The sequence below is a fragment of the Phragmites australis genome, chromosome 2, assembly GCF_958298935.1.
Source record: "Phragmites australis chromosome 2, lpPhrAust1.1, whole genome shotgun sequence".
NCBI classification, from domain to species: Eukaryota; Viridiplantae; Streptophyta; class Magnoliopsida; order Poales; family Poaceae; genus Phragmites; species Phragmites australis.
The window spans coordinates 50,803,561-50,826,750 of NC_084922.1; the positions used below are offsets into that span (position 1 = coordinate 50,803,561).

General features: G+C 43.6%; 3 protein-coding genes across 7 annotated transcripts; 1 reads left to right on the forward strand and 2 right to left on the reverse strand.

The window, feature by feature from the left end:
- Positions 1-752: 752 nt before the first annotated feature.
- On the reverse strand, positions 753-2,538 carry LOC133910250 (xylan glycosyltransferase MUCI21-like). The gene has a single exon (XM_062352766.1). It carries the CDS (start codon positions 2,485-2,487, stop codon positions 1,024-1,026), a length of 1,464 nt encoding a protein of 487 aa, XP_062208750.1. The 5' UTR covers positions 2,488-2,538; the 3' UTR covers positions 753-1,023.
- A 1,964-nt stretch (positions 2,539-4,502) lies between these two features.
- Positions 4,503-6,634, reverse strand: LOC133910251 (xylan glycosyltransferase MUCI21-like). Its single transcript, XM_062352767.1, has one exon. It carries the CDS (start codon positions 6,326-6,328, stop codon positions 4,832-4,834), a length of 1,497 nt encoding a protein of 498 aa, XP_062208751.1. The 5' UTR covers positions 6,329-6,634; the 3' UTR covers positions 4,503-4,831.
- Positions 6,635-15,413: 8,779 nt separating this feature from the next.
- On the forward strand, positions 15,414-22,164 carry LOC133909626 (probable disease resistance protein At1g61300). 5 transcript variants are annotated; one of them, XM_062352142.1, is made up of 4 exons: positions 15,414-15,937; positions 17,172-20,061; positions 20,145-20,386; positions 20,852-22,164. In XM_062352142.1, the coding sequence occupies exon 2, from the start codon at positions 17,174-17,176 to the stop codon at positions 19,955-19,957; it is 2,784 nt and encodes a 927-aa protein (XP_062208126.1). In that variant the 5' UTR covers positions 15,414-15,937; positions 17,172-17,173; the 3' UTR covers positions 19,958-20,061; positions 20,145-20,386; positions 20,852-22,164. The 5 variants fall into 5 exon arrangements, with proteins under 5 accessions (XP_062208126.1, XP_062208123.1, XP_062208125.1 ...); XM_062352139.1 differs by having other exon boundaries at positions 15,415-15,937; positions 16,959-20,061; XM_062352141.1 differs by having other exon boundaries at positions 15,415-15,937; positions 16,959-20,061; positions 20,145-20,352; positions 20,852-22,163.
- Positions 22,165-23,190: the final 1,026 nt, after the last annotated feature.

The following is a 23,190-nucleotide window of genomic DNA, read 5'->3' on the forward strand; positions in this document are numbered from 1 at the left end:
AGATATGATTGACATCCTCATGCCTATCATGCAGATAGCAGTTCATGCTCTCTTTCCAACTCCTCTTCTTTAGGAAGGAGGTCATTGGGAGTTTGTTATGTAACATTTGCCATAAAAGACCTTAATTCGGAGGGGGGTTTTGCATGTCCAGATTTTCTCAGCCTCCTAGCTAGATACACCCTCAAAGATAAGAAGCGTGTATAAAGATTTGGTGGTAAATCTCTTTGATTTATCCAAAGCCCAAGTCACTTTGTATTCATTATCATTTATCTAAACATTCAGCAACCTGTGCATCAGCTCATCCCACTGAAGCATATCACTTGCGTTTAGACTTCTTTTAAACTAAACCTCTCGCTCATTATTTACCCAACAATTAGATACTAGAGAATCTAGGTAAGCACACATGCAAAATAAGTCGAGAAATTAGGTTTTCAATGGAGTCTCTCCCAACCACATATCCCTCTAGAAGAAAACTATGTTAACTTTATTCACATTATAAACAGCCCCTATTAAAAAAAGGTGTGTTTCACATTAACTGAGATGTGCCTCTCTATCTATAGGTGAACAGATTATCATCTGGTATGTATTTGGCTTTAATAAGTTTAAACTAGATGTCCTTAGATGCAGAGCAAATATTCTAAATCCATTTGACAAGCAAACACATTCATAATCTCTATATTTAAAATGTCAAGATCACCATAGTCTTTAGCACACTAAACAACCATTTAAAACAGTATAGTATGATTGCAAGATTAAGAATAGAACTGTCAAGAGTCATCGATCATCATAATTATATCATCGGTATATTGAATATGATGATACTTTTTGGAATTAGGAGGTCTACAACTCTTCTAAGCCATCAACCACACATCCCTCCAGTAACTAAGTTTGATTCCACCATTGTTCGTTCACATTCACATAGCCTTTGCGTACCGTATCGTCGAGAATCCAAAATGGTTCAGCCACCCACATGGATCCATGGTACTGATGGCTGCTGAATGCTGATCCCCAACCGTGCCGAGATCAGCGTTTGGGGATCTCCTGTCGCTGAAGCAGCAGGGCTTGCGAATGCAACCTGGCCAGCGCCTCCCGGAACCTGCCAAGGTCCAGGCTCACGTTCTGCCCGCGCAGGTACACGCGCGCCACAGCCACGATGTCCCACCCATTGTCCCGCTTCGCCTTCTCGGGGTCCGCCACCACCACGTCGTCCAGCCCGTACTTGCGGCTCAGCGAGCTCTCGTGCCCGCGCACGTCGTACTTGTCGTAGTGCAGCCACATCCTCGCGGACGGCACGCCGAAGCAGGCGCGCGCGTTCGGCGAGAGGCCGAGCGGGACGATCTGGGCTAGCGCCGCGCGGCCGGGGCGCAGGAACAGGAACTTGGTCAGGTCCGCGCCGTGCACGCCCACCAGCGCGTCGCACGCCCTCACCGACGCGTACACGGCCGAGAGTGGCATCCCGTTGGCCGTCTCCAGGATGTCCACGTCGAACCCGATCGACGACGCGAGATGCGCCACCGCCGCCTGGTTCTCGATCACGCGCGTCCCCTTGCGTGACACGATCCCGAGCCTTGGCCGCCGCGTGTGCGGCACCAGTTGGTGCTTCTCCGGCTTGTGGCCCTCGGTCATCTCGTACAAGTCGGCGAGAAACTGGTGGAAGTCAAAGATGGTCTTGTTATCCCGGAGCCTCGTGGGTTCGACGTTGAGGATGCCGTGGAAACGAGTGCCCACGATGGCGCCGGTGAAGCAATGCGTCCTCTTGTCGTTGATGAGGTCGACCACGCGGTAGTCCGAGAGACCGGAGATTATCTCGCTGAACGTGCCAGCCCATGACGGGTTGTATGAGAGGACCCCGAGCACGACGCGGCGGCGGAGGTGCTGCACCGTCAGCCACGACGGCAAGAGCCCGTCGTTAAACGCGTGGAAGAAGTTATCGGTGTAGCCCCCAGCCGACATGACGAGGACCGGCGCGTCGTGCCGGACGTCGCACCGGTGCTCGGCAGATTCCTCCGCCTGGGCCACCCGGAGCCGCACCTCATGGATCCTTCTCATGATGTACTTCTCCCACTTGCGCGGGTAGGGCTGTACCCGCTCCTCCGCAGTGGCGTTACGCCCTGGCGCTTGCGGCGGGAACAGCAGGAGCGACAGGGACGCCGCGTCCGTGCGCACGTCGCCGGCCATGAAGCAGACGTCGGTGTTGAAGTCCGAGCGGTCGCAGCAGATGGTGTTGTTGCGCATGGACGAGCACGGGGAGCCCACCTGGTTGTCAAGAATCGGGCCTTCATCTCCTGCATTGGCCGCGACGTGCGGCCCCAGTTCTGACATACACGACGTTTCTTGCGTAGAGCTCGGGGCGAAGAAGTCGATGCCGTACGGGGCAAAGACGAGGACGCGAGGTGCGTATAGGAGCACGCACAGGACGACGCAGAGCACGAAGAAGAACTGGACGAACGCCCATTTGCCCTTCTTGACGCCCGCGACGTCATCCATGGCGTTGATCTGAGGGGCTTCAGATCGGGCACTTCTATGAGTGGGAAAATGGGATCGATCGAGCAGCTTGTGGCCGGCGTCTCACTCTCGCGTTGAGTTTTGGGAGCAGCGAGATGAGTCGCGCTGGCCGGCGTCGTCATTGATCCGGTGACAGAAGTTTCGGTTTCTGTTCACTAACGTGCGTCGTTTGGTCACTTGCAGCTGTCTTCCGCCGAGACCGTGAAGTTTTGGCACCTCGAGATTGCCTAATTATTAGTTTCTTTTACTGTGATCGTGGTAGCAATTTCCTTGAAGTTACAGAAATAAATGTTCGTTCACGTAGATTTAGTGGATGGTGCATGGGAGCCAGGAGAATCACAACCATTCAAGTCTGATTAGGAAGAAATTAAGGAAAAGGAAAATATTTCTTTGCATGCCCTACAAAATAGGAAGGAAACATGGGTGTGCATGTAGAAATAAAAGAGATTTCCTATTTGGGTTCGGGCACTAGAACAATTACGGGGAGGAGATACTCTTGGAGATAAGCCGAGAAGAGATCATGCATGCAGGCCAAGATATTTGGGTTCCTTTTTGCAACAAATTGTGCGTGCGTGCAATTAGGGTCTGCATAAGTGGGCCTTAGAGGTGGCGCTTTCGTATTGGGCCTCAGGCGTCGAACAAAACTCCAATGTACGAGTTGGCCCGGCCGAAGGCTGAACTTGTCGTGAACTATTGTCCCTTTAATCAAGAAAAAAATTCAAATTACTCGCTTGAATTATTTCTAGGTCCAAACAATCTTTGATCTTTAAAATTGTTTATTTAACCTCTCAAAATTTAAATATTAGATTACATAATTCATGGAGTGGTTTTTCTCTATGGTTTCACTGATATGGCCGGTTTTATTAACATGGCAACATACGATGTTATTTTCGTTGACATGACAGTGCAAATGTGACAAGAAAACCTACATGTCATAATTTTCTCACTCACCCTCTCATGTCGGCCTCCCCCCGGCCAGCCTCTCTCTCCATCTTCTCCCTCCGATCGGTCTCTCTCCGCCTTTCTCCCTCCCGTTGGCCCCTCTCTCCCTCCCATCATCCTCTCTGTCTGCCAGACGACTTATACCATATGCGATGAGCTCCGTCAATACCCAACCTAACTTGGTTCCAAAACAAGAGAGATGACATGATAGCTACATGGCAAAAACAGGTGACATGACGATCACATCATCAAAATCGCCGTTAGAAACTACTACAGATGTTATGTGATTCGGTATTTAAAGTTTGAGAGTTAAATAAATGGTTTTAAAATTAAAGGAGTTATTCAGATACTAGTAATAGTTTAGAGAATAGTTTAGAGAATAATTTAGACTGATGCGCGCTGTATTTAGCTGCAGAAAACTATTTATTTATTTAGCGACGAAAGGTCAACAATGTGACGCCGGCGGGATCATGAGGGCCGGCCGCCGGCGGCAATCCAAGGCAGACGTTCATCCATCCAGCTTGTTGCACTGTCGCGCTCGTGCACACTGTTCCATGTCATTCTCCTAAAGGTGCCGCGCGCGCAGCTGACGATCCAATCCTCATCAAACAGCCCATGCCCGCTGCTAGTTAATGTACTTTCACTTCTTGCGTCGTTGTCCTCCCTCTGATCGAGCTATCTCCTCCACACTGTTCATCACAATTAACGTCCAGTCCGGAGACATGAGCTTTCATGGTGGTTCATGCTGCCAAGTTTCAGTCTTGCATGCATGGTAGTTCATGCTTTCCTATGCAACGCGTAGTATGTTTGTTCGATCAGGGTTCCAGGCCTGCTACTATGTTTTACCACTAGTTTAGAGGTTAATTTGGCGCCTTAAAAAACTTCTGTTACATACTTACATTTCTTAGGGAGTCACTCACATGATGCAATACTGCGTAGACGATCCCATAAAAGATTGCTCAAATCCTCCCAAGAAATGTAAGTCAGTTGCAGTAAATTCCTATGGAGATATAGTTCTGATGAACGCCCTGAAAGGCTGAAACTTACAAATAGCAGATGACCAATATATCTTTTATTCATGACTCTGGCCTTTAAAAGTTTGAAACACCAAATGTACAGTCTCACTGTATAAATGCACTACGAGGCCTGGTACCCCAACCAATAAGCACGCTCCAGGAACAGTACAACGATACAGGTATATGTGACCCTTTGTGATGAACAATGCAAGAATCCAACATATATGCTTGTCATCATCGACATCGATCGTCCATGGTACTGATGGCTGCTGCTCCCCAACCTCAGCGACCGCGCCAGCCTGCACCCTACCAGAACAGCACCATCGATCGATCGGCGACGACACGTCAACCCATCTACTCCATCACCGTTACGGCCTCTCCTGCCGCTGCAGCAGTAGGGCACGCGAGTGCAACCTGGCCAGCGTCTTCCCGAACCTGCCCAGGTCCAGGCTCACGTTCTGCCCGCGCAGGTACACGCGCGCCACGAAGTCCCACCCCTTGTTCCGCTTCGTCGTCTCCGGGTCGGCAATGACGACGTCGTCCAGCGCGTACTTGCGGCTCAGCGAGCTCTCAGGGCCCCGCACGTCGTACTGCTCGTAGTGCAGCCCCATCCTCGCGGACGGCCCGCCGAAGCAGTCGCGCGCGATAGGGGAGACGCCCAGCGGGGCGATCTGGGTGAGCACAGCGCGGCCGGGGCGCAGGAACAGGAACTTGGTCAGGTCCGCGCCGTGCACGCCCACCAGCGCGTCGCACGCCCTCACCGACGCGTACACGGCCGAGAGTGGCATCCCGTTGGCCGTCTCCAGGATGTCCACGTCGAACCCAATCGATGACGCGAGCTGCGCCACCGCCGCTTGGTTCTCGATCACGCGCGTCCCCTTGCGCGACACGATCCCGAGCCTTGGCCGCCGGCCCGGTTTCTGTATCTCCGGCTTGCGGTTATCGGCTGCCTCGTACACGTCGGCCAGAAGCTGATGGAAGTCTACGATGGTCTTGTTATCCCGGAGCCTGGCGGGATCGACGTTGAGGATGCCGTGGAAGCGAGTCCCCACGATGGCGCTAGGGAAGCAATGTGTCCTCTTGTCGTTGAGCAGGTCGACCACGTAGTAGTCAGAGAGGCCGGAGATGATCTCACTGAACGTGCCGGCCCACCACGGGTTGTACGAGAGGACGGCCAGCACGACGCGGCGGCGAAGGTGCTGCACCGTCAGCCACGACGGCAAGAACCCGTCGCTGAACGCGTGGAAGAAGTTGCCGGTGTATCCCCCCGCCGTCATGACGAGGACCGGAGCGTCGTGCCGGACGTCGCACCGGTGCTCGGCGGCCTCCTCCGGCCGGGGCACACGAAGCCGCACCTCCTGGACCTTTCCCATGATGAAGCGCTCCCATTTGCGCGTGTAGGGACGTACCCTCTCCTCCGCTGTAACGCTCAGTGCCGAATGGTGCGGCGGAAACAGCAGGAGCGACAGGGACGAGGCGTCCGTGCGCACGTCGCCGGCCATGAAGCAGACGTCGGTGTTGAAGTCCGAGCGGTCGCAGCAGATGGTGTTGTTGCGCATGGACGAGCACGGGGAGCCCACCTGGTTGTCAAGAATAATCAAGCCGTCGTCTCCAGCATCGCCTTTAACATGCAGCCTCTGTACCGGTCTAGTCGACGCTCCTTGCGAAGAATTCGGCGCGAAGAAGTCGATGTCGATGCCGTACGGGGCGAGCACGAAGAAGCGCGGGGCGTAGAGGAGCACGCACAGGACAACGGAGAGCACGAAGAAGAACTGTACGAAGCCCCAGTTGCCCTTCTTGATGGCCGCGACGTCTTCCATGGCGGCATTGAGGCCCTTCGGAACGGGCAGTTCCGAGGCCGCCATGCTATCCTGTTCGGTCAGTGTGGAAATGGGATCGAGCAAGCAGCTTGCGGTCGGCGTCTCACTCTCGCGTCGTGGTTTTAAGTACCAGCGACAGCGAGACGAGTCGCACCGGCCGGCGCCGCGGACACGCGCGCTAATCAGGTGGTCGATCGATTTCTACCTCTCTGGTGGCGTCAATTTCCGCTTCTGCTCACAGATGTGCATCGTTTTGGCACCTGCAGCTGTCTATCGATCGAGACCGAGAACTTTGACACCACAAGGTGGACGATGGATTGATGCCTTCAGAGTTCACACAAATTATGCAGGCCATATATATTCGTAGTCCACAGAATTCATTGTTCCTAGTATAAAAGGGATAAATGCAAAAACCCCTCTAAAAATCACTTGGATTTTGATTTTCCCCCCTAAAAGTTGTTTTGTTGCAAAAAAACCCTCAAAGGTTTGATTTTGTTGCAAAAACATCCCAAAAATTCAAAAAAATTTAAAAAAAATCACAAAAAATTCTAAAAAAAAACTAGAGACAATTATAAGACCTTTTGTGAAATTTGTTTTCAAAAATAATATCCTTTGCATCATATTTCATGGAGAGTAAGTTTGAAAAAAAAGAAAAACGTGCAACTCATTTATTAATTCGAGTTAAATGCATAGTTAATTATTTACTAATCCAAAAATCATGAAACACAATTTTTTAGTCTTCTTACATGATCCTCTATCTTGTAAAAATACATGAAATCTTGAAATAGTTATTGTAACGTGCAGGATTGAGTAAATATGTTGCAGATATATTAATTCATAACTAATCCATATCACCCCCAAAATTAGTGAAACCACTTTTATTAGTTTACTTAAACAATTATTTGTGTAGGAAAAATAATGGCAGACATGAGAAACTTAAAATAACATGAGTTAATAAATGAGCTGCACATTTTTCTTTTTTTCCAAACTTCCTCTCCATAAAATATGATGCAAAGGATATTATTTTTGAAAAAAAAAATCACAGAAGGTCTTAGAATTGTCTCTAGTTTTTTTAGAATTTTTTTTAGAATTTTTTATTTTATTTTTGAATTTTTAGAGGGTTTTTTCAACAAAGTCAAACTTTTGAGGGTTTTTTTTGCAACAAAACAACTTTTGGGGGGGAGTCAAAATCCAGGTGACTTTGGGGGGGGGGGGGGGATTTGCAGTTTTCTATAAAAGATTTCTACCAGGCTACGAGCTCGCTATATATGGATGCGGGTAGGTACGCGTCATTGTCTTCCACCGGCGTATGATTAATTAATGTGAACTCTGAACCGTAATTTCTTTCTGGAACTGGTGCTTGTCCATAAGTTACCGATTTAGTACCAGCTTAATCTGTTTCTGTAATCGTAGTAGTGTATGTCCAGTATGCAGCGATAAGTGTTTGCTGAAGTAAGGTGCGCGTGTGTTCTAGCTTCTAGGTATGTATTGCGACCTAAGGAAGTAGCAGACTGGCAGTTAATGTGTAGGTTTAGATGCAAAGGGAATTTTCACTAGCCCGAAAGTGATAAAGATCATACGATAAGTGAGGAGAATCAATAGAGGGATAAACAAGATAAGATAGATGGATGATTAAGATAAATCTTACGTCCATAAGTCCACGTAAATTTGCATTTCCACATAGCTAATGCTTGCCCGAGAGTGCAAGAGAAAACAGGATGTAAATGGTGATCGACAACAATGGCACGAAGTAGAGATACAAGTGCAATGGTTGGTGCTTGGTCCATCTCTGTCAAACTCATCTCACCATGTTACCGGCTCCTTCCAATTCTTCCTCTTAAATGCACAGCCTCCATTGACAACTGCCAATGCATCCCGGATTGGTCAGGATTCATAGTACACTATATAGCATCATTGTACAATCAATCAATGTGCAAAACTGCAAATATGTGAATTCGTCATTGGCATATCGGACCGAGTCAAATCGTCCGATGCATCCTATATCTGTCGACTAACCGGTTCCTGCTACAGGCACACAACGCTTATGTATAGTTCACGTGCAATCTACGACAAAGGGCCGTTTGACTTTTTGTCATCTGTTATTGGATAGAGTGTTAAATTTGTCACTAACTTCACTATTATAGATTTAGAGAATCTATTTGTCATCTTGAACGAGAAATTGCCACTCTAATAAAATAACAAAAAATTAAATATTTCATGACAAAAGGCTCAAATTATTCTGGTGGTAGTCCAAGTAGAAATCGGAGGGTTCAAACACATGGTTGTAGGTCAATTGAAATAGAAAGATTGTATGAGAAGTATTTTCTCCTTCCTATACGTGTGCACATCCTACTTGTTGGAGTCTATGACAGGTAAGTATTCATTTCCGGAAAATAAAAAGAAAGTAAATATCATGTTGACCGGGATGGACCAAATGGTAAATAGTCTAACGAGGTTACTTTTAAAATATTTTGTCAAAGTCGGGAGCTTTCACAGCAATTTTTCCTTCAAAGTTGCAAATGTAAGATAGTTTAAGTTAGACGATGAACAAACTAGACAATTAGCATGCAGCTCATATTGTCACATTCTGTTTCGTCCAACTCATGAATGACTATTGAAATAAGTTGTAGGTTGATAAGGGTCCCGGGTGCACCGAAGACGGCATTTAGGGTCTGTTTAGTTCGCTACCGTATTTTGTCATATTTTAATAATTTTATCTGACAGATGTTGCTATAGTTTTGACGTGCTATATTTTTTTTATATTTGATTTAATCTATTATAGACTAATTTTTTTATCAAACTTTATCTAAGTTATGACGAACAATTTATTTATCACATCTTAGATATGATTTTGCAAAAGACATAATAATCTATGATATTAATAAACAAACAGTCCCTTATTAAGTACCGGCGCCCGGTGGATCTGGTTGCTGCTGCCGAACCGCCTCCTCGATCAACCAGGTCACGTACGTGTCCCGACTCTGAAAATCGGTCGCGCCCCCTGCTTTTTTACGACCCGCTTGGCATCTGCATCGCTCGGCTCGCAGATTAGGTCGTACTCGTACGTCGTGCCCTGGTTGCGTGCCGGAGTGAGCACGCAGCCATCACCTGCCAACCCGTACGCTCTCGTGTTGCGCCTCCCTGTAACTCGTCGGTGGATGGACGCCATGCATGTAAAAACGCGGGGTTGCGTCCGATACTTCGATCTGATTCTCTTTCCTGTGGGTTGGGTTGGCTGTTTGCGTGTGATACTTCGATTTGATTCTTCCGGGCCGGTGGCTGGGATGTTTACTTTGCGTGGGATACTTGGATTTGACTGGTGTTGTACTTCACTGACTGGGTGCAGAAACGGGAGACAAGATAATCGTTTCTGACGGGAAGAGATAGGGAAAGAAACAGGACGCAACAGCCTACATATAGGTATGTATCACCATACTAGGGCATCTTTAATATTTAGACACAATATTAGCTCTTATATAAGAGAGTATATTTTTTAAAATAATCAAGAGCTAATACTTGTAATACAACTAGGCTCTATCTCAATATATCTCTCCTCTATCAGGTACGAGGAATTATGAATGATGAGATACTCTCACAACAGAGCTAACACTCTCTTTTAACTATTACAAATGCTCAGAACCTCAGAACCTCAGTCATAAAGTACACCTATTGTCATTTGGGTGATGCAATGCTGTGTATTCCCTAAAGAGAAGTCCATATACTCTGCTGGAGACGTTGCACTAGCAACAAGCACAACAGGCCCGGACGTTGCACTTAGCCTGGCAACCTCTACACGATAATTGCACAAATACCACGGCTCTAGCTACCCCACAACTCTTTAATTATAAGCGTCCGAATTGATCAAAGCCCTTTTAGTAGTAAGATGAGCTCGATTTGTGACGGCGACCAGACGGATGCACAGGTCATCTTCCTTAATCTAGTAGTACAAGCATTAGTTATACCAAGGGGTACTTAAAAAAATTAATTATTTTTATTCCAGGTTCTACTGGTAAAGTGACGATCAAAAGAAAAAATATCACCTTGCTAAATAAAACATCTTATGCCGATCTAGAGATCAAAGGGTATAGGGATTCAGGATCTAGATACTAAGAATATTGCTTTACTAAGTAAATGATTTTTTAAGTTGCTCACATCTGATGGAATATGACAACAACTGATTCGTAATAAGTACTTGGGCTCTAAACTCCCATCGCAGGTTCAATAGAAAACAGAGGATTCACATTTCTGGGCTAGCCTTATGAAGGTGAAGCGAGATTTTCTTCGCCTCGAAACCTTTACAATCAAATATGGCACACAGATCATGTTATGGGAAGGCCAATGATTGCGAAATTTAACTCTGCGAGAACAGTATTCATACTTGTACAATATAGTAAGAAACAAATATGATACTGTAGCAGAAGTCATCCAAATATTCCCTCCAAATATCTCGTTTAGAAGGGACCTTATAAGGCCAAAATTAATATCATGGAATGTTTTACTTGCTCAAATCGATAATATTGCACTCACTCAGGAGCAAGATGAGTCCTACTGAAACTTAACCTCAAATGGGTAGTTCTCGGTGAAATCTCACTATCTTGCCTTGGTGCATAGTGATGTTCCTAATATTAACAAACGTCTTTAGAAATTGAAGGTACCAGTAAAAATCAAAAAAAAAAAATTGGTACTTACGCTAAGGTGTAGTTCTGATAAAGGATAATATGACTAAGCGCAATTGGTAAGAGAGTATGAACTGTTATTTTTGTTACCAAGAAGAGATAATTAAATATCTTTTCTTTTGCCCGAGCCGTGAGGTCTATCATACAAGCAGTTTCAGGACTTTTTCAGTCTCGTAGTGCATCACATATGCTCAGTACTTGGCTATGGGGTATTAGGAGGGATTTGAAACTGAAAGTCGTGTTGGGGGTGACTGCTACTTGCTGGTCGTTTTAATCATGCATGAATGATATGATGTTTGATAAGAGAAATAATTTTTCTGCTTTGCAGATTATCTATCTATATATTTACTGGCTCCGTACCTAGATTATATTACAGAAGTCAGATTCTTATGTTATGGTTACAGTGACGTGATAGCATTTAGAACGGATGATCAAGGAGTGTTGTACCTATGTTTATGAATGACAGCCTAGTCGGAGGATTGGAGCGCCTAGCATATTTTGTTTACACCTTGTTTAAGCTTTAATATTCTATGTATATCTTAGTTAGGTAAAGATTGAGAGTATTCTATATACAATTATATTATTTTAATATAATTGTCTGAGTTTAATAAAAACTTTAAAAAAAAGCAATAGCGAAAATCAAGGTCCCATCAACCGGGCAAAAGTAGCAAGGAAATGGACTCGATCAGTAGCTAGCTCCTGGAAGATGACAAATGAGACATCGAAGAAACGGCAGCAGTGCAAAGCATCCGTCGATCTCCCAAGCTGAAAACGAAAGAGAATTGTTAGGTTCAAGCAATGGAAAAACGTTTGTATCCCAGTACTTGAAAGTCGTAGCCTCGTAAGGATATTTGGCGACTGGTCTTATTCAAGTTCGTTGGGAGATGAGCGAACTTGTAGCGACTGCCAAAAAATGAAGAAAATAAATAGTGCTAGTGATTAAGAGTCATCTACTTGCACGCAACCCGGAACAATTTGATGCTTGCCAATTTAATGGACGGCTGTTATCGAGCGGCTGTGATCACCTTGTTTTGGAAAAATTAAAGGAAAACTAGGTGAAATCCCGCACGTTGCTGCGGGAATTAGGGGATGATTTCAAATGAACGATCATGGACTTCTTGTAGAAAATTTAGGTATTAATAGTTGCACACGTGTTTCAAATACACATAGAATTAATATAGGATATAGCAATTCAAATAAGTAAAAAATAGCATAATAGAAAAGATTTGTATACACAGAATTCACAATATAATAATGTAATTTTAGAAGGAGGAGAATTGTGAGCATCTGAGGAGGTTGGAGGGGACTGTATGGTCCATAGTTGTCCATCTATAGTAACACTACGAGGAGTATACGGTGATCGATTTGTAAAAGGATGAAAATAATTCTCATATAATATTTTGATATAAAAATAGTGTGATGAATATAACCTCCATAATAGACGGCGGTGAAAGACTTGCAGATTCTGCAAAGTAGAGCTGAGAAAAAATGAGGACAAAAAAAAAAGATGAGTCAACCAAGCAAACCCACCAGGCTCTTTGAAAAAGAAAGCAAGCCTCAAGTACCGAGCCAGCGGAAATTCTTACTCACACGCGCGCTAGTTCCTCACGCCTCCAGAGGCCCACTTTCCATTTTAGTTTTTTTCGAAAATTTTTCCTTAAAATTTTTCTAACCAAACTTTTCTCGTTAATTTTTACTCAAAACTTTTTCTAAAAATTTCTCATTAACTTGTCTGAAAAACTTGTATGGACAATTTGTCCAGAAAACTTTTTCAAAAAAGAAAAATTGCTAAAGGAATTTTTTTTCTAAAAACAGAAAGGTAGGAGGACTTGTTAAAAATTGATAGTTCTGTAGCTAGCGTGCACGCGTGAATTAGAAATCCCCTGGATCCAGGCTTAAAAGCCCAAGAGATATTCGTGGTTGGAGTACGAGCCCATGGCCTACAACGAGCGTGGCGTGCGTCGTCCTTGTGGGCATCGGTCAAATTAGATCTGCTATCCCCGTCGCTGCTTTTTTGTTTTCAGCCTTAGTGGATCGCACGTCCAAATGTATATTATACCTTAAAGATGTATGTTAAATCTATAAAATATAGATACATCATGCATCTTTGAAGAAATTGAAAAACACACACAAGCTTCACAAATAAGTGGCACACCATAATCTCACTGTGGTTCCACACGTGAGATGCTAAAAATATATTTTGAGAATAAATCTCCAGCGAGACACCCAGATCAAACCCAAGTAGGCTAGGCATACACTAGCGCCCCAACCACTAAGCTATCCACAAAGACCAAATCATTCATTGGAAAAACTAGCCAACTTTCACATCTCAACCCGCATATCTAACCCCAGCCCAATGAACAACGAGAAGAACAGGGGAGATCGAAGGAGGGCCGCACCTGGAAGATCCACACCCGTGCCCGGTGGTCCTGGTCTTGGCACCGATGACACCTAGACTCGCGCTCACCACCGCCCTGCTGCTAGCGCCTGCACCGTCGACGCCGTGCCCACCTCTGCTGAGTCCGTTGCCGATGTCATGCCCTCCGCCACTACCCATGCCGCCAAAGCTGTTGACGCCCCAGTTGACGTCCCAGTTGACGTCTAGGTTCCGATGGAGATGTGGAGTTGTTTGTGTGGGCGTGGGGACTAACTTGGCCCGTCATATGAGAACGTGGGCAACTCGGGCACTAGGCCACATTTGACGGTGTGGGCTTACTATTTTACTTATTATCTAATACATAATACATACTAGTATTTTTAGAATTTTTTTTCACAAATATTTAAGTATACATCTGTACACCCATATTCCTACGTAGGCCCACCCCTGAGTACACCTATTGTCATTTGGGTGACGCAATGCCGTGTATCCCCTGAAGAGAAGTCCATATGCTCTGCTGGAGACGTTGCACCCAGCAAGCACAACGGGCCAGACGTTGATCAAAGCCCTTATAACCTGGTAACCTGTACACGATTATTGCACAAATACCACATCTTTACTTATAAGCGTCCGAATTGATCAAAGCCCTTTTAGTAGTAAGATGAGCTCGATTTGTGATGGCAAACAGATGGATACACAGGATGGATGCACAGGTCATCTTCCTTAATCTAGTTGTACAAGCATTATTCCTCAGAAAAAAAAGTTTTGTACACCATTATATCATCCCAACCACGCAATGGCGAAAATCAAGATCCATCAACCGGGCAAAAGTAGCAAGGAAATGGACTCGATCAGTAGCTAGCTCCTGGAAGATGACAAATGAGACAGGGAAGAAACGGCAGCAGTGCAAAGCATCTGTGGATCTCCAAAGTTGAAAACGAAAGAGAATTGTTAGATCCAGTTTTGGGCCTTTTTGATTCATAACTAATTTTGTCACATATTACCATCTAAGATTAGTCTTATTATATTTTTGTGACCAGAAATTAAACTAATTAATATTAAGCAAACTTTGATAAAATATCGTGTCAATAATTAGGAGGTCATGAGGCTAAAAAGTTACGTGAAATAGAATAGTGACAAAAACCAAATACGATTTTACAAAACTAAAGCCAACTAAATTTAAACGTGACAAATATAACTGCAATCCAAAGATACCCTTTGTATCCCAGTAGCTGAAAGTCGGAGCCTCGTAAGGCTATTTGGCGACTGGTCTTATTCAAGTTCGATGGGAGATGAGCGAACTCGTAGTGACTGCCAAAAAATGAAGAAAATATATAGTGCTAGTGATTAAGAGTCATGTGCTTGTACGCAACCCGGAACAATTTGATGCCTGCCAAATTAATGGACGGCTGTTTTCGAGTGGCTGTGATTACCTTGTTTTGGAAAATTAAAGGAAAACTAGGTGAAATCCCGCACGTTGCTGCGGGAATTCGGGGATGATTTCAAATGAATGATCATGGACTTCTCGTAGAAAATGTAGGGTATTAATAATTGTACATGTGTTTCACATACGTAAAATCAATCTAAAATATAATAATATAAAGAAGTAAAAAATAGTATAACAAAAAAATTTGAATATATGAAATTTATAATATTTTTTTTTCGAACACGCAGGAGAACTACGTGTCACTATATTAAGAGAAAAAAATGATTGAGTACAAAGCCGTACCGATGATAGGATTAGTTTTTAGTTACATTCACGCCTGATCTAATAGACGCTACAACGTCCTGGGACGAAATTCATAACATAATTACGTATTTTTTAAGGAGGAGGAGAATTATGAGCGTTTAAGGAGGAGGGTGGAGGAGGCCGTATCATCCAAAATCAGTCGTCCATAACAATACTAGAAAAATGATTAATGATGAATGATTTGTAAGAGTATGAAAATCATTTTTATATAATACATTGGTTATAAAATAATGTGACGAATGCGACCTCTGTGGCAGAGAGGGGTAGAGGACGTGCGAGTTCTGTATGACATCAGGTTCCGCAGAGAAGAACCAGAAAAGGTGAAGGATTCGATGAAAGACACGCAAGCTTCGCAGGCAATAGACACACCATAATTCTATTGTGATTCCACACATGAGAGGCTAAAGATTTATTTTGGAGAATAAATTCTGGGTGAGACATCCGGATTCGACCCGGGTGGGCTGGGCGCACACCAGCGCCCCAACGGCCGAGCTACGAGCTCGTTCTCTGTCCCCGTCGCTGCTGCTTCCGCATGCTGGGCACACTCCACACGCCTCGCAACAACTCACAGTGCAGCTTCCTCGCAATTTCTTCCCGGGAGTTGGCGCGCAGCTCGCTACGCTGACGCAAAAGTCCGCGGGACGCTCGCCCACGGTAATTTCGCGTCTGAAATTTAGCTGTCGCTGCCCCTGCAATTTCCAGCGAAACCGAAACCCTTACACGACACACTACAAATCCACAAGCATCCAGCCAGCCAATCGACCCCCTTTTCCGCACTGTCCGCGCTCTCCATCTCTAGTCCCAAGTTTCTACTCCCTTGCAAAACTGGCCGGCTGAGATTGCTTCACAAGGTACGCCGTACGCGGATCTTCCTGTTCTTGTAGTTGCCAGCTTCAGCACCCCTAGCTACTTTTGTTGCCGATGCCCTGTATCTGTGATCACTAATTAGTGGTTGGTGTTTTTTATTTGTTACCAATTGGTTTCAATGTGGATGTCATTTGTCAAGGATTTGGGATTCTGAGGTTGATTTGTCGTTTCGTCTATAATTTATTGTTCCAGAAATTTTGCTTCGCAAGTCCCGTTCGATACTTCTCATACAGGAATCCTTGGCGTTGCTCCGCTTGCATGTGTCCAGATGCCTGTCGTGTGCTCCAACAATTGCCAATGAAGTCTTTAGGATGTGAGTTGTATGGGCTAATATCGATTCAACTTTAACTTGAATAGGGCCATGTAGTTGAGGATGTGTGTACAATGATGTCGAGGATTCCTGGTGGTCCTTATTCCTCAATATGTTGGAGCTAGCACCGCAAAAGGATTCAAGTTGTACATGAAAAAGTTGGATTAATGGGTAGAATAATACCATCCGAAAAGACACAAAATGAGTTTCCCTAATAAAATAAGATTAGCAGAGCCAAAGCCGAACTTTTACAGTGGTTTTGGTACGCTGTGGTTTCGAGTGCTCATAAAATCTAAATTCCGTTACTTCCTAAGTTGTTGCCACTGGTATTTCACTGGAAACCAATACCAATCATTTAGAGATTCAACAGCTCAAGATTGATTTGTAAACCTGGACAATGTGTTCTTTTTATAGCAAACTTCATATGTCGATTTGTCTTCTGAGTCGAGCCACTTCTATTCAGAAATTTTTATAGTTACCGGCTTAAATTACCAAATAGGATATGAGAATTCTGTACAAGAAGCAGAAAAAAAGAAAAGAAAAGTGCACAGTACATTGTGCTTTATGTTTTTGTTCATCATACATGATAGAAAAACAAGATCAACGCACATTACAAGATGCACTTGATTGATAGTTAATGTTCATGTTTTCAACACAATATATATTGCTAAGGTATTCATGCTTCTCACCTGCAGGTCCCAGTTTTGACGGCCTTTGTATTACATATTTTCTCAACTTTCTTTATCTTGTTGCCAACTGGAGCAGTAGCAGCTGCTGAATCTGTTGCGTTTTCCGCCACTTCTTTTTATCCTTACACATGTCTATTTTTACGCTGATTAGTTCCATAACTAGTGCTGTGGCATCCCACTTATGGAATCCTGTGATTACACAAATGAGATATTTTACAGAAATGGAAGAAAATATTGTAAAACTGGACAGCACTATGAATTCTCTGGAAGCCAGGAAACATGAAATCCATATTCGGCTCGAGAACTCTGAAAGGAAGCAAGAAACATGTAATCCTGAAGTTGCTGGATGGCTAGGAATGGTGACAGCAATGGGGAGCGAAGTGAATGAGATAACAAATAGGCAGAAGAAGAGAAGGCAGCCTTTCAGTTACTGGTCAAAGTATGAAATTGGCATGCGGGCTGCCAAGAAACTCAAGGAAGCTGAAATTTTGCATGAAAAGGGTGCATTCAAACAGGTATCAATTGAGAGTCCACCATATTTCGTACAAGAAGTGCCCATTGCATCTTTTACAAAAGTAACAGAGTGTAATTTAAGCAGGGCTCTCCAGTACCTCAATGATGATAAAATTGGAATTGTAGGGATTTGGGGAATGGGAGGAGTTGGTAAGACCACTTTGCTCAGAAAAATTAACAATCACTTCTTAGGTGTGATCAGAGAAAATTATGGATTCGACCATGTTGTTTATGTGGTGGCATCTACAGCCTGTGGAATAAATCAGCTTCAAGCAGACATTGCTGAAAAGATTGGACTGTTCCTGAAACCAGGTTCTAGCACTGAAATGCGGGCTTCATTCATGTTGAGCTTCTTAAGAAGAAAGAAATTCTTACTCCTCTTAGATGATTTATGGGATTATTTGGATCTGGCAGAAGCTGGTATTCCGTATCCTAGTGGTCTGAATAAGCAAAAGGTAGTCCTCGCAACGCGTTATGAGAGTGTTTGTGGACATATGGGTGCTCACAAGACTATCTTTGTGGAATGCTGGGACCAAGAGAAATCTTGGCAACTGTTCAAAGAAAAAGTAACAGAGGAAGTTATTAACTCGGATGCTAGGATTGAAAAGCTAGCAAAGGAAGTTGCAGAAGAGTGTGGGGGCTTGCCCCTTGCTCTAGCAACTATTGGCCGTGCAATGTCTACAAAGAAGACATGTCATGAATGGGCACTTGCATTATCATATCTGAAGAAGTCCCGCATTCATGAGATCCCAAATATGGGGAATGTTGGTCAGATATACACTAGGCTAAAATTAAGTTACGACTATCTGCAGGATAAACGGATCAAAGAATGCTTCTTATGTTGTTCTCTATGGCCTGAAGATTACTCAATATGGAAAGTCGAACTCATAGACTGCTGGATGGGGATGGGTTTAATAGACTATGATACTATAGAGGAAGCATATGACAAGGGTTACTCTATTATTGAGTATTTGAAGGATGCATGCTTATTGGAGAACGGTTACCTAGAAGATTGTGAGGTGAGAGTACATGACATCATCCGAGACATGGCACTGTGGATATCTTCGGATTGCAGTAAAGACAGCATGAAGTGGATTGTTGACGCAGGGATTGGACTTCATAACATTGCTAACAGAGACATTGAGAAATGGAGGTCAGCTAGAAAGATATCACTCATGTGCAATTATATCAAGGAACTTCCGCAGGCAATCAATTGTCCCAATCTCCGATTTCTGTCATTACAGCAGAACTTTCAATTGAAGTTGATACCACCTTCTCTTATTCAAAGCATATTATCTGTTACCTACTTAGATTTGTCTTGGGTACCCATCAAAGAACTTCCAGAAGAAATTGGCGCGCTAGTAGAACTTCAGTATCTCCGACTAATGCAAACACATGTTAAATCGTTGCCTATGTCGATTGGGCAATTAAGAAAGTTACAGTACTTGAATCTGAGCTATATGGATTTCTTGGAGAAGATACCCTATGGCATTGTTTCAAATTTATCAATGCTACAGGTATTAAACCTATATGGTAGCAGGTATGCAGGCTGTGAGTCAGATATTAATTCAGCAAACCACATAGATTATGACGAGTTTAAAATCGAAGAGTTATCTTGCTTAACTAGGGAACTAAAAGCTTTGGGAATAACAATAAAAAAGGTGAGTACCCTGCAGAGGCTTTTTGACATACATGAAATACACGTGAGATTTCTCGGTTTGTGTAAATTGAACGAAGAAACATCTCTTGCTCTCACTATACCAGAAAGTGTCTTTATTCTTAATATAATGGACTGCTCAGACTTGAAGGAGTTCTCTGCTATTAACAAGCCACATTTATATGGATATCATCCTCTGAAGCTGGAGTTTCTTACCTTTTGGAATCTTCCTAGACTTGAGAAAATTAGTTTGGAGCATCTTCAGAACCTTCGTGTCCTTACAGTGGGGAAAACTTATCAACTGAGGGACCTATCCTGCATCCTGAAGCTACCATATTTGGAGCATTTGAATGTGTCTTTCTGCAATAAGTTGAAGCAGCTAGTTGACATACAGAATGCTAGTACTGTGAAAGTAAGAGATCAAGCTCCAGTCCAGGGATTTCAACAACTAAGAATTTTGCAATTGTATTCATTGCCAAGCTTGGATAGCTTCTGTAATTCTAGATTGGACTTCCCTTCTCTGGAATACATTGATGTGTTTTCTTGCCCAAAGCTGAAGAAGCTGCCTTTTGGGCATGAAACGAACAAATTAAAGAGGATTAGAGGGGAGAGGACATGGTGGGATAATCTTGAGTGGGATGACAAAAACAGTTCATTGTCACTATTTCCATTTTATAAAACATCGGAAAATTGTTCAACATCCTTTAGGCCAGAGTTAGATACCAATGTGATATCCTCACCAGAAACTTTCTTCACCAAGAGGCAGCCGCTGTTCCATTCATCAGTTCGGTCAACTTCCTATCTAAAGTCAATATTTGAAAAAGGAGTAGTTTGATCGCCCTTAGATGATGTGACGGTTTTACTTTCACCAATATTGGGCTATACATATTTCCCTGGAAGGAGAGGATTGTAACATGCATGGGAGCTCAAGGGCTCGAGGTATGTTTTATTGTCTTTATGATTCACTTGCATGTTGATTCACTTATACATGTTGATTCACTACCATCATTATTCACAAACAGGTCAACCCATTCTGAAATATACATGTCACAGGACTTCAACAATCATGATTTTCTATTCCTTTTATCTGCTGATGCTAGTTTCAGTGTTAGCTCAGATTTGATTGGTTCAGTTCTTTCTGCACCACAAAGTTAAAAAATTGCAGAAATGCAAGTTGCACCTATTTCTTTCTGCACCGCAATGTTCGTCCAAAAGATTTTCTTACTGCAGGTCTGTGACACAGTCATTCTTTTGGCCAAGTCAGGTGTGTTTGATCTTGTTGCATTTTTTACCTTGATCCCTTTTTAAGTCTTGGTAGGTGTCTGAAACAACTTGTTCTTGCTTCCTTGACCATTGTGAATTGTGTTGGTGGTTGGACCCAGCAGTGAATAAGTCTTTGTACTCGTAATCTGATGGCAAATTCGGTCAAACCAATAACAACTTTTTTTTCGTTTAAAAAAACAACAAGTTAATTTTTTGTTTTAATCTCAGCATAGAATGAGCACCCACTATATTTTCCCTGACTTGCTTAATCCAGTGAGTGCATTCTAACGAATATAGCAGCAAGTCACTCACAAAGCACTGGGATAATTTAATCCAGGGTGATCTTTGACCAACTAAGCGATATCTGGTCAAGTCGACGTAGTTACTACTAATACTAGGACTAGTTAGAGAAATCAGCTGGCAGCAATTCTAACACAAAGGAGGGCTTCTTTACTTGCATGTGCAGGTGAGAAGTAACGAGACAGCACGTTGGATCTGTCATAGTGTTATTGGTCATCCTGAGCTCAGAGAGAGCTCATGGTACTGGTTGGACTTCATTTGCCCAAGACTACGTGAACAGTAAGCTCACGAGGATGCGACCGAAGCTTGGGGGAGCCAACTACCACCGTTATCTGACAAGGAACCACACCACCAGCAGTCTTCCAGGATCTATGCTAGCGGGTACACCCAAAAAATCCCAGCAACCTTGAGATAATGCATTTCGCTGTCAGTGTGGCACTGTGGCTGATGTTTCAGATAGCCTACATGGCTACATCAGTTGGGTTGGAGAGGAGCCAGGTGATTGGAACGCAATCAAGCAATGCTGCTGTTGATCAGTTGTGCTGTCTGCGTTAGCTAGTCAGGCTCTCCGTGATGTACTCCTCGCAAATCAGTACAGTGCTTGAAGATCTCTATCACGTCTCTTTCAGTAATCGCTTCACTCATCGCGATCGAAATACGAAACAGTTTCTATCTCGTGACTGCACAATCTGCATCGCATTTGATCACCGTTGCAGGTGCCGCGTCCCCCTCGCGCTGGCAATCGGAGGGAGATTCGGAGTTGGGTGGGAGTCCACCAGACGCCCGCCGTCGCGAGACGGAGCGCAAGTCGTCGCTTCACTGCTAAGCCAAAGCAACCAACGCACGCCCTCCGCGCCGTGCGCTGCGACGGATCGAGCCGCGCATCCGGTCTCCGGTCTCGGAAGCGACGATGGCCGCGTTGACGGCTTCGGCCTCCCCCGCATGCTGCCGCCCGCTGCCGCTGATTTTGACGTCCGGCGGACGACGGGCGCTTTAACGCGTCTTTGATAGTATCTTAAAGTTTATCAATCTTTAATAATATATTTAAAGTTAATTATTATTTGATCATATATTTTATAAGAATTAGTCTGTATAAAGTTTATTCTTCACCTCTCTTATTTAATACAAAATTTTATTATAAACTAGTCTTTATGAGACATATGATTAAAATAATGATTAAATTCGGATATATTATCAAAAATTGATTAACTTTAGAATATATAATCAATTTCCCCGCAAAAAAGACCATCCGGCGTTTTTCTAATGCTCAGCTCACTGCCAAAAAAAAGTCAGGAGCCGTGCCTGCACGATCGATCGTCGTTCCGTTTCGCACACCGCCGGCCAAGCCAAATCCAGAGAGCTACGTCTTTGAATCATTCCTTGCCTGCCTCGGCTTTGCCATGGATCCTTAAACCTTTTTCAAGTTACTAATATGTACAGTATAAAACATAAGTTGTTTGCCACGTCATCTATTTTACTATATCATCTTATCTAATAAAATCTTCTAAAAATTAAATACCTATGTTTATAATCCACACTCGTCCTCTAATCTCCTCGACTTGGTGTCGGTTGCGGATATGAGACTCGTTTTAATAGTGAAAATAAATAAAGAAATTAAGAAGAACATCAATAGACAATCATCTTCTTTTTTTTTATCCCATTTTACATCAAATTATAACATCGCTCTCGACATATTCGTTTGGTAACGCTTTCATAATATATACATATTCTTATATTTTAAGTTTTTACTTGATATTACTGTATCTAATTTTTATATTTTTGTTGTAACGTCTAAGTGAAGTCATTAAGTTGGGGTGGTTAAGGAGGTTCGGTGGCAGTTTACTGTTGCTGGCTTGATGCCGTATGCTACGACAGGTTTCAGAATTCAGTTACTTGTGAAACCTTTTATCAGTCTAGTACAACTTTTACTTTGGAGCTAAAAATGATATGGAACAGCTGTTGTATCTAGAAAATCAATCAAGAGTTTTATAAATATCCTAATATGATGCATTCCAGACAGATAGGCAGATGAGCATAGCAGGCAAGAAAGAGAGAGGTAAAAGCCAAATAGTAGACTGAATTTCAGGGGGATTCTGAAAGTGAAAGCCGAAAAGAGCCGTGTGGCGAGAAGAAAAGCCCATCTGAATTTTGAAAGTCTCAAGCTCTTTGGTGCTGAAGCAATTGAGTCCCTTACTTTTCAACAGGTCTAACGGAGGTAGCAAAATGTCATTCCTCTCTCTTCCTGTTGGGGTCGTACCTTTGCATTTACATGCTGTTGCCAACAACTCCAACTATACTGTAATCACAAGAGGTTTTGTCGTCACCACACCAACCTTTCCCAGCCGATGACCAAAACTTCTCAAAAATGATTTTGAACATTTCGCCGCAACGGTTTGACAGCATTAAAATTTACTTTTTTGGTGGCGCCTGGTAAAAGCAACTAGCATGTTTTTCTGTTGATTAATACACACCACTGGAGTAGGAATACCTTTAGCGGAAACAAAC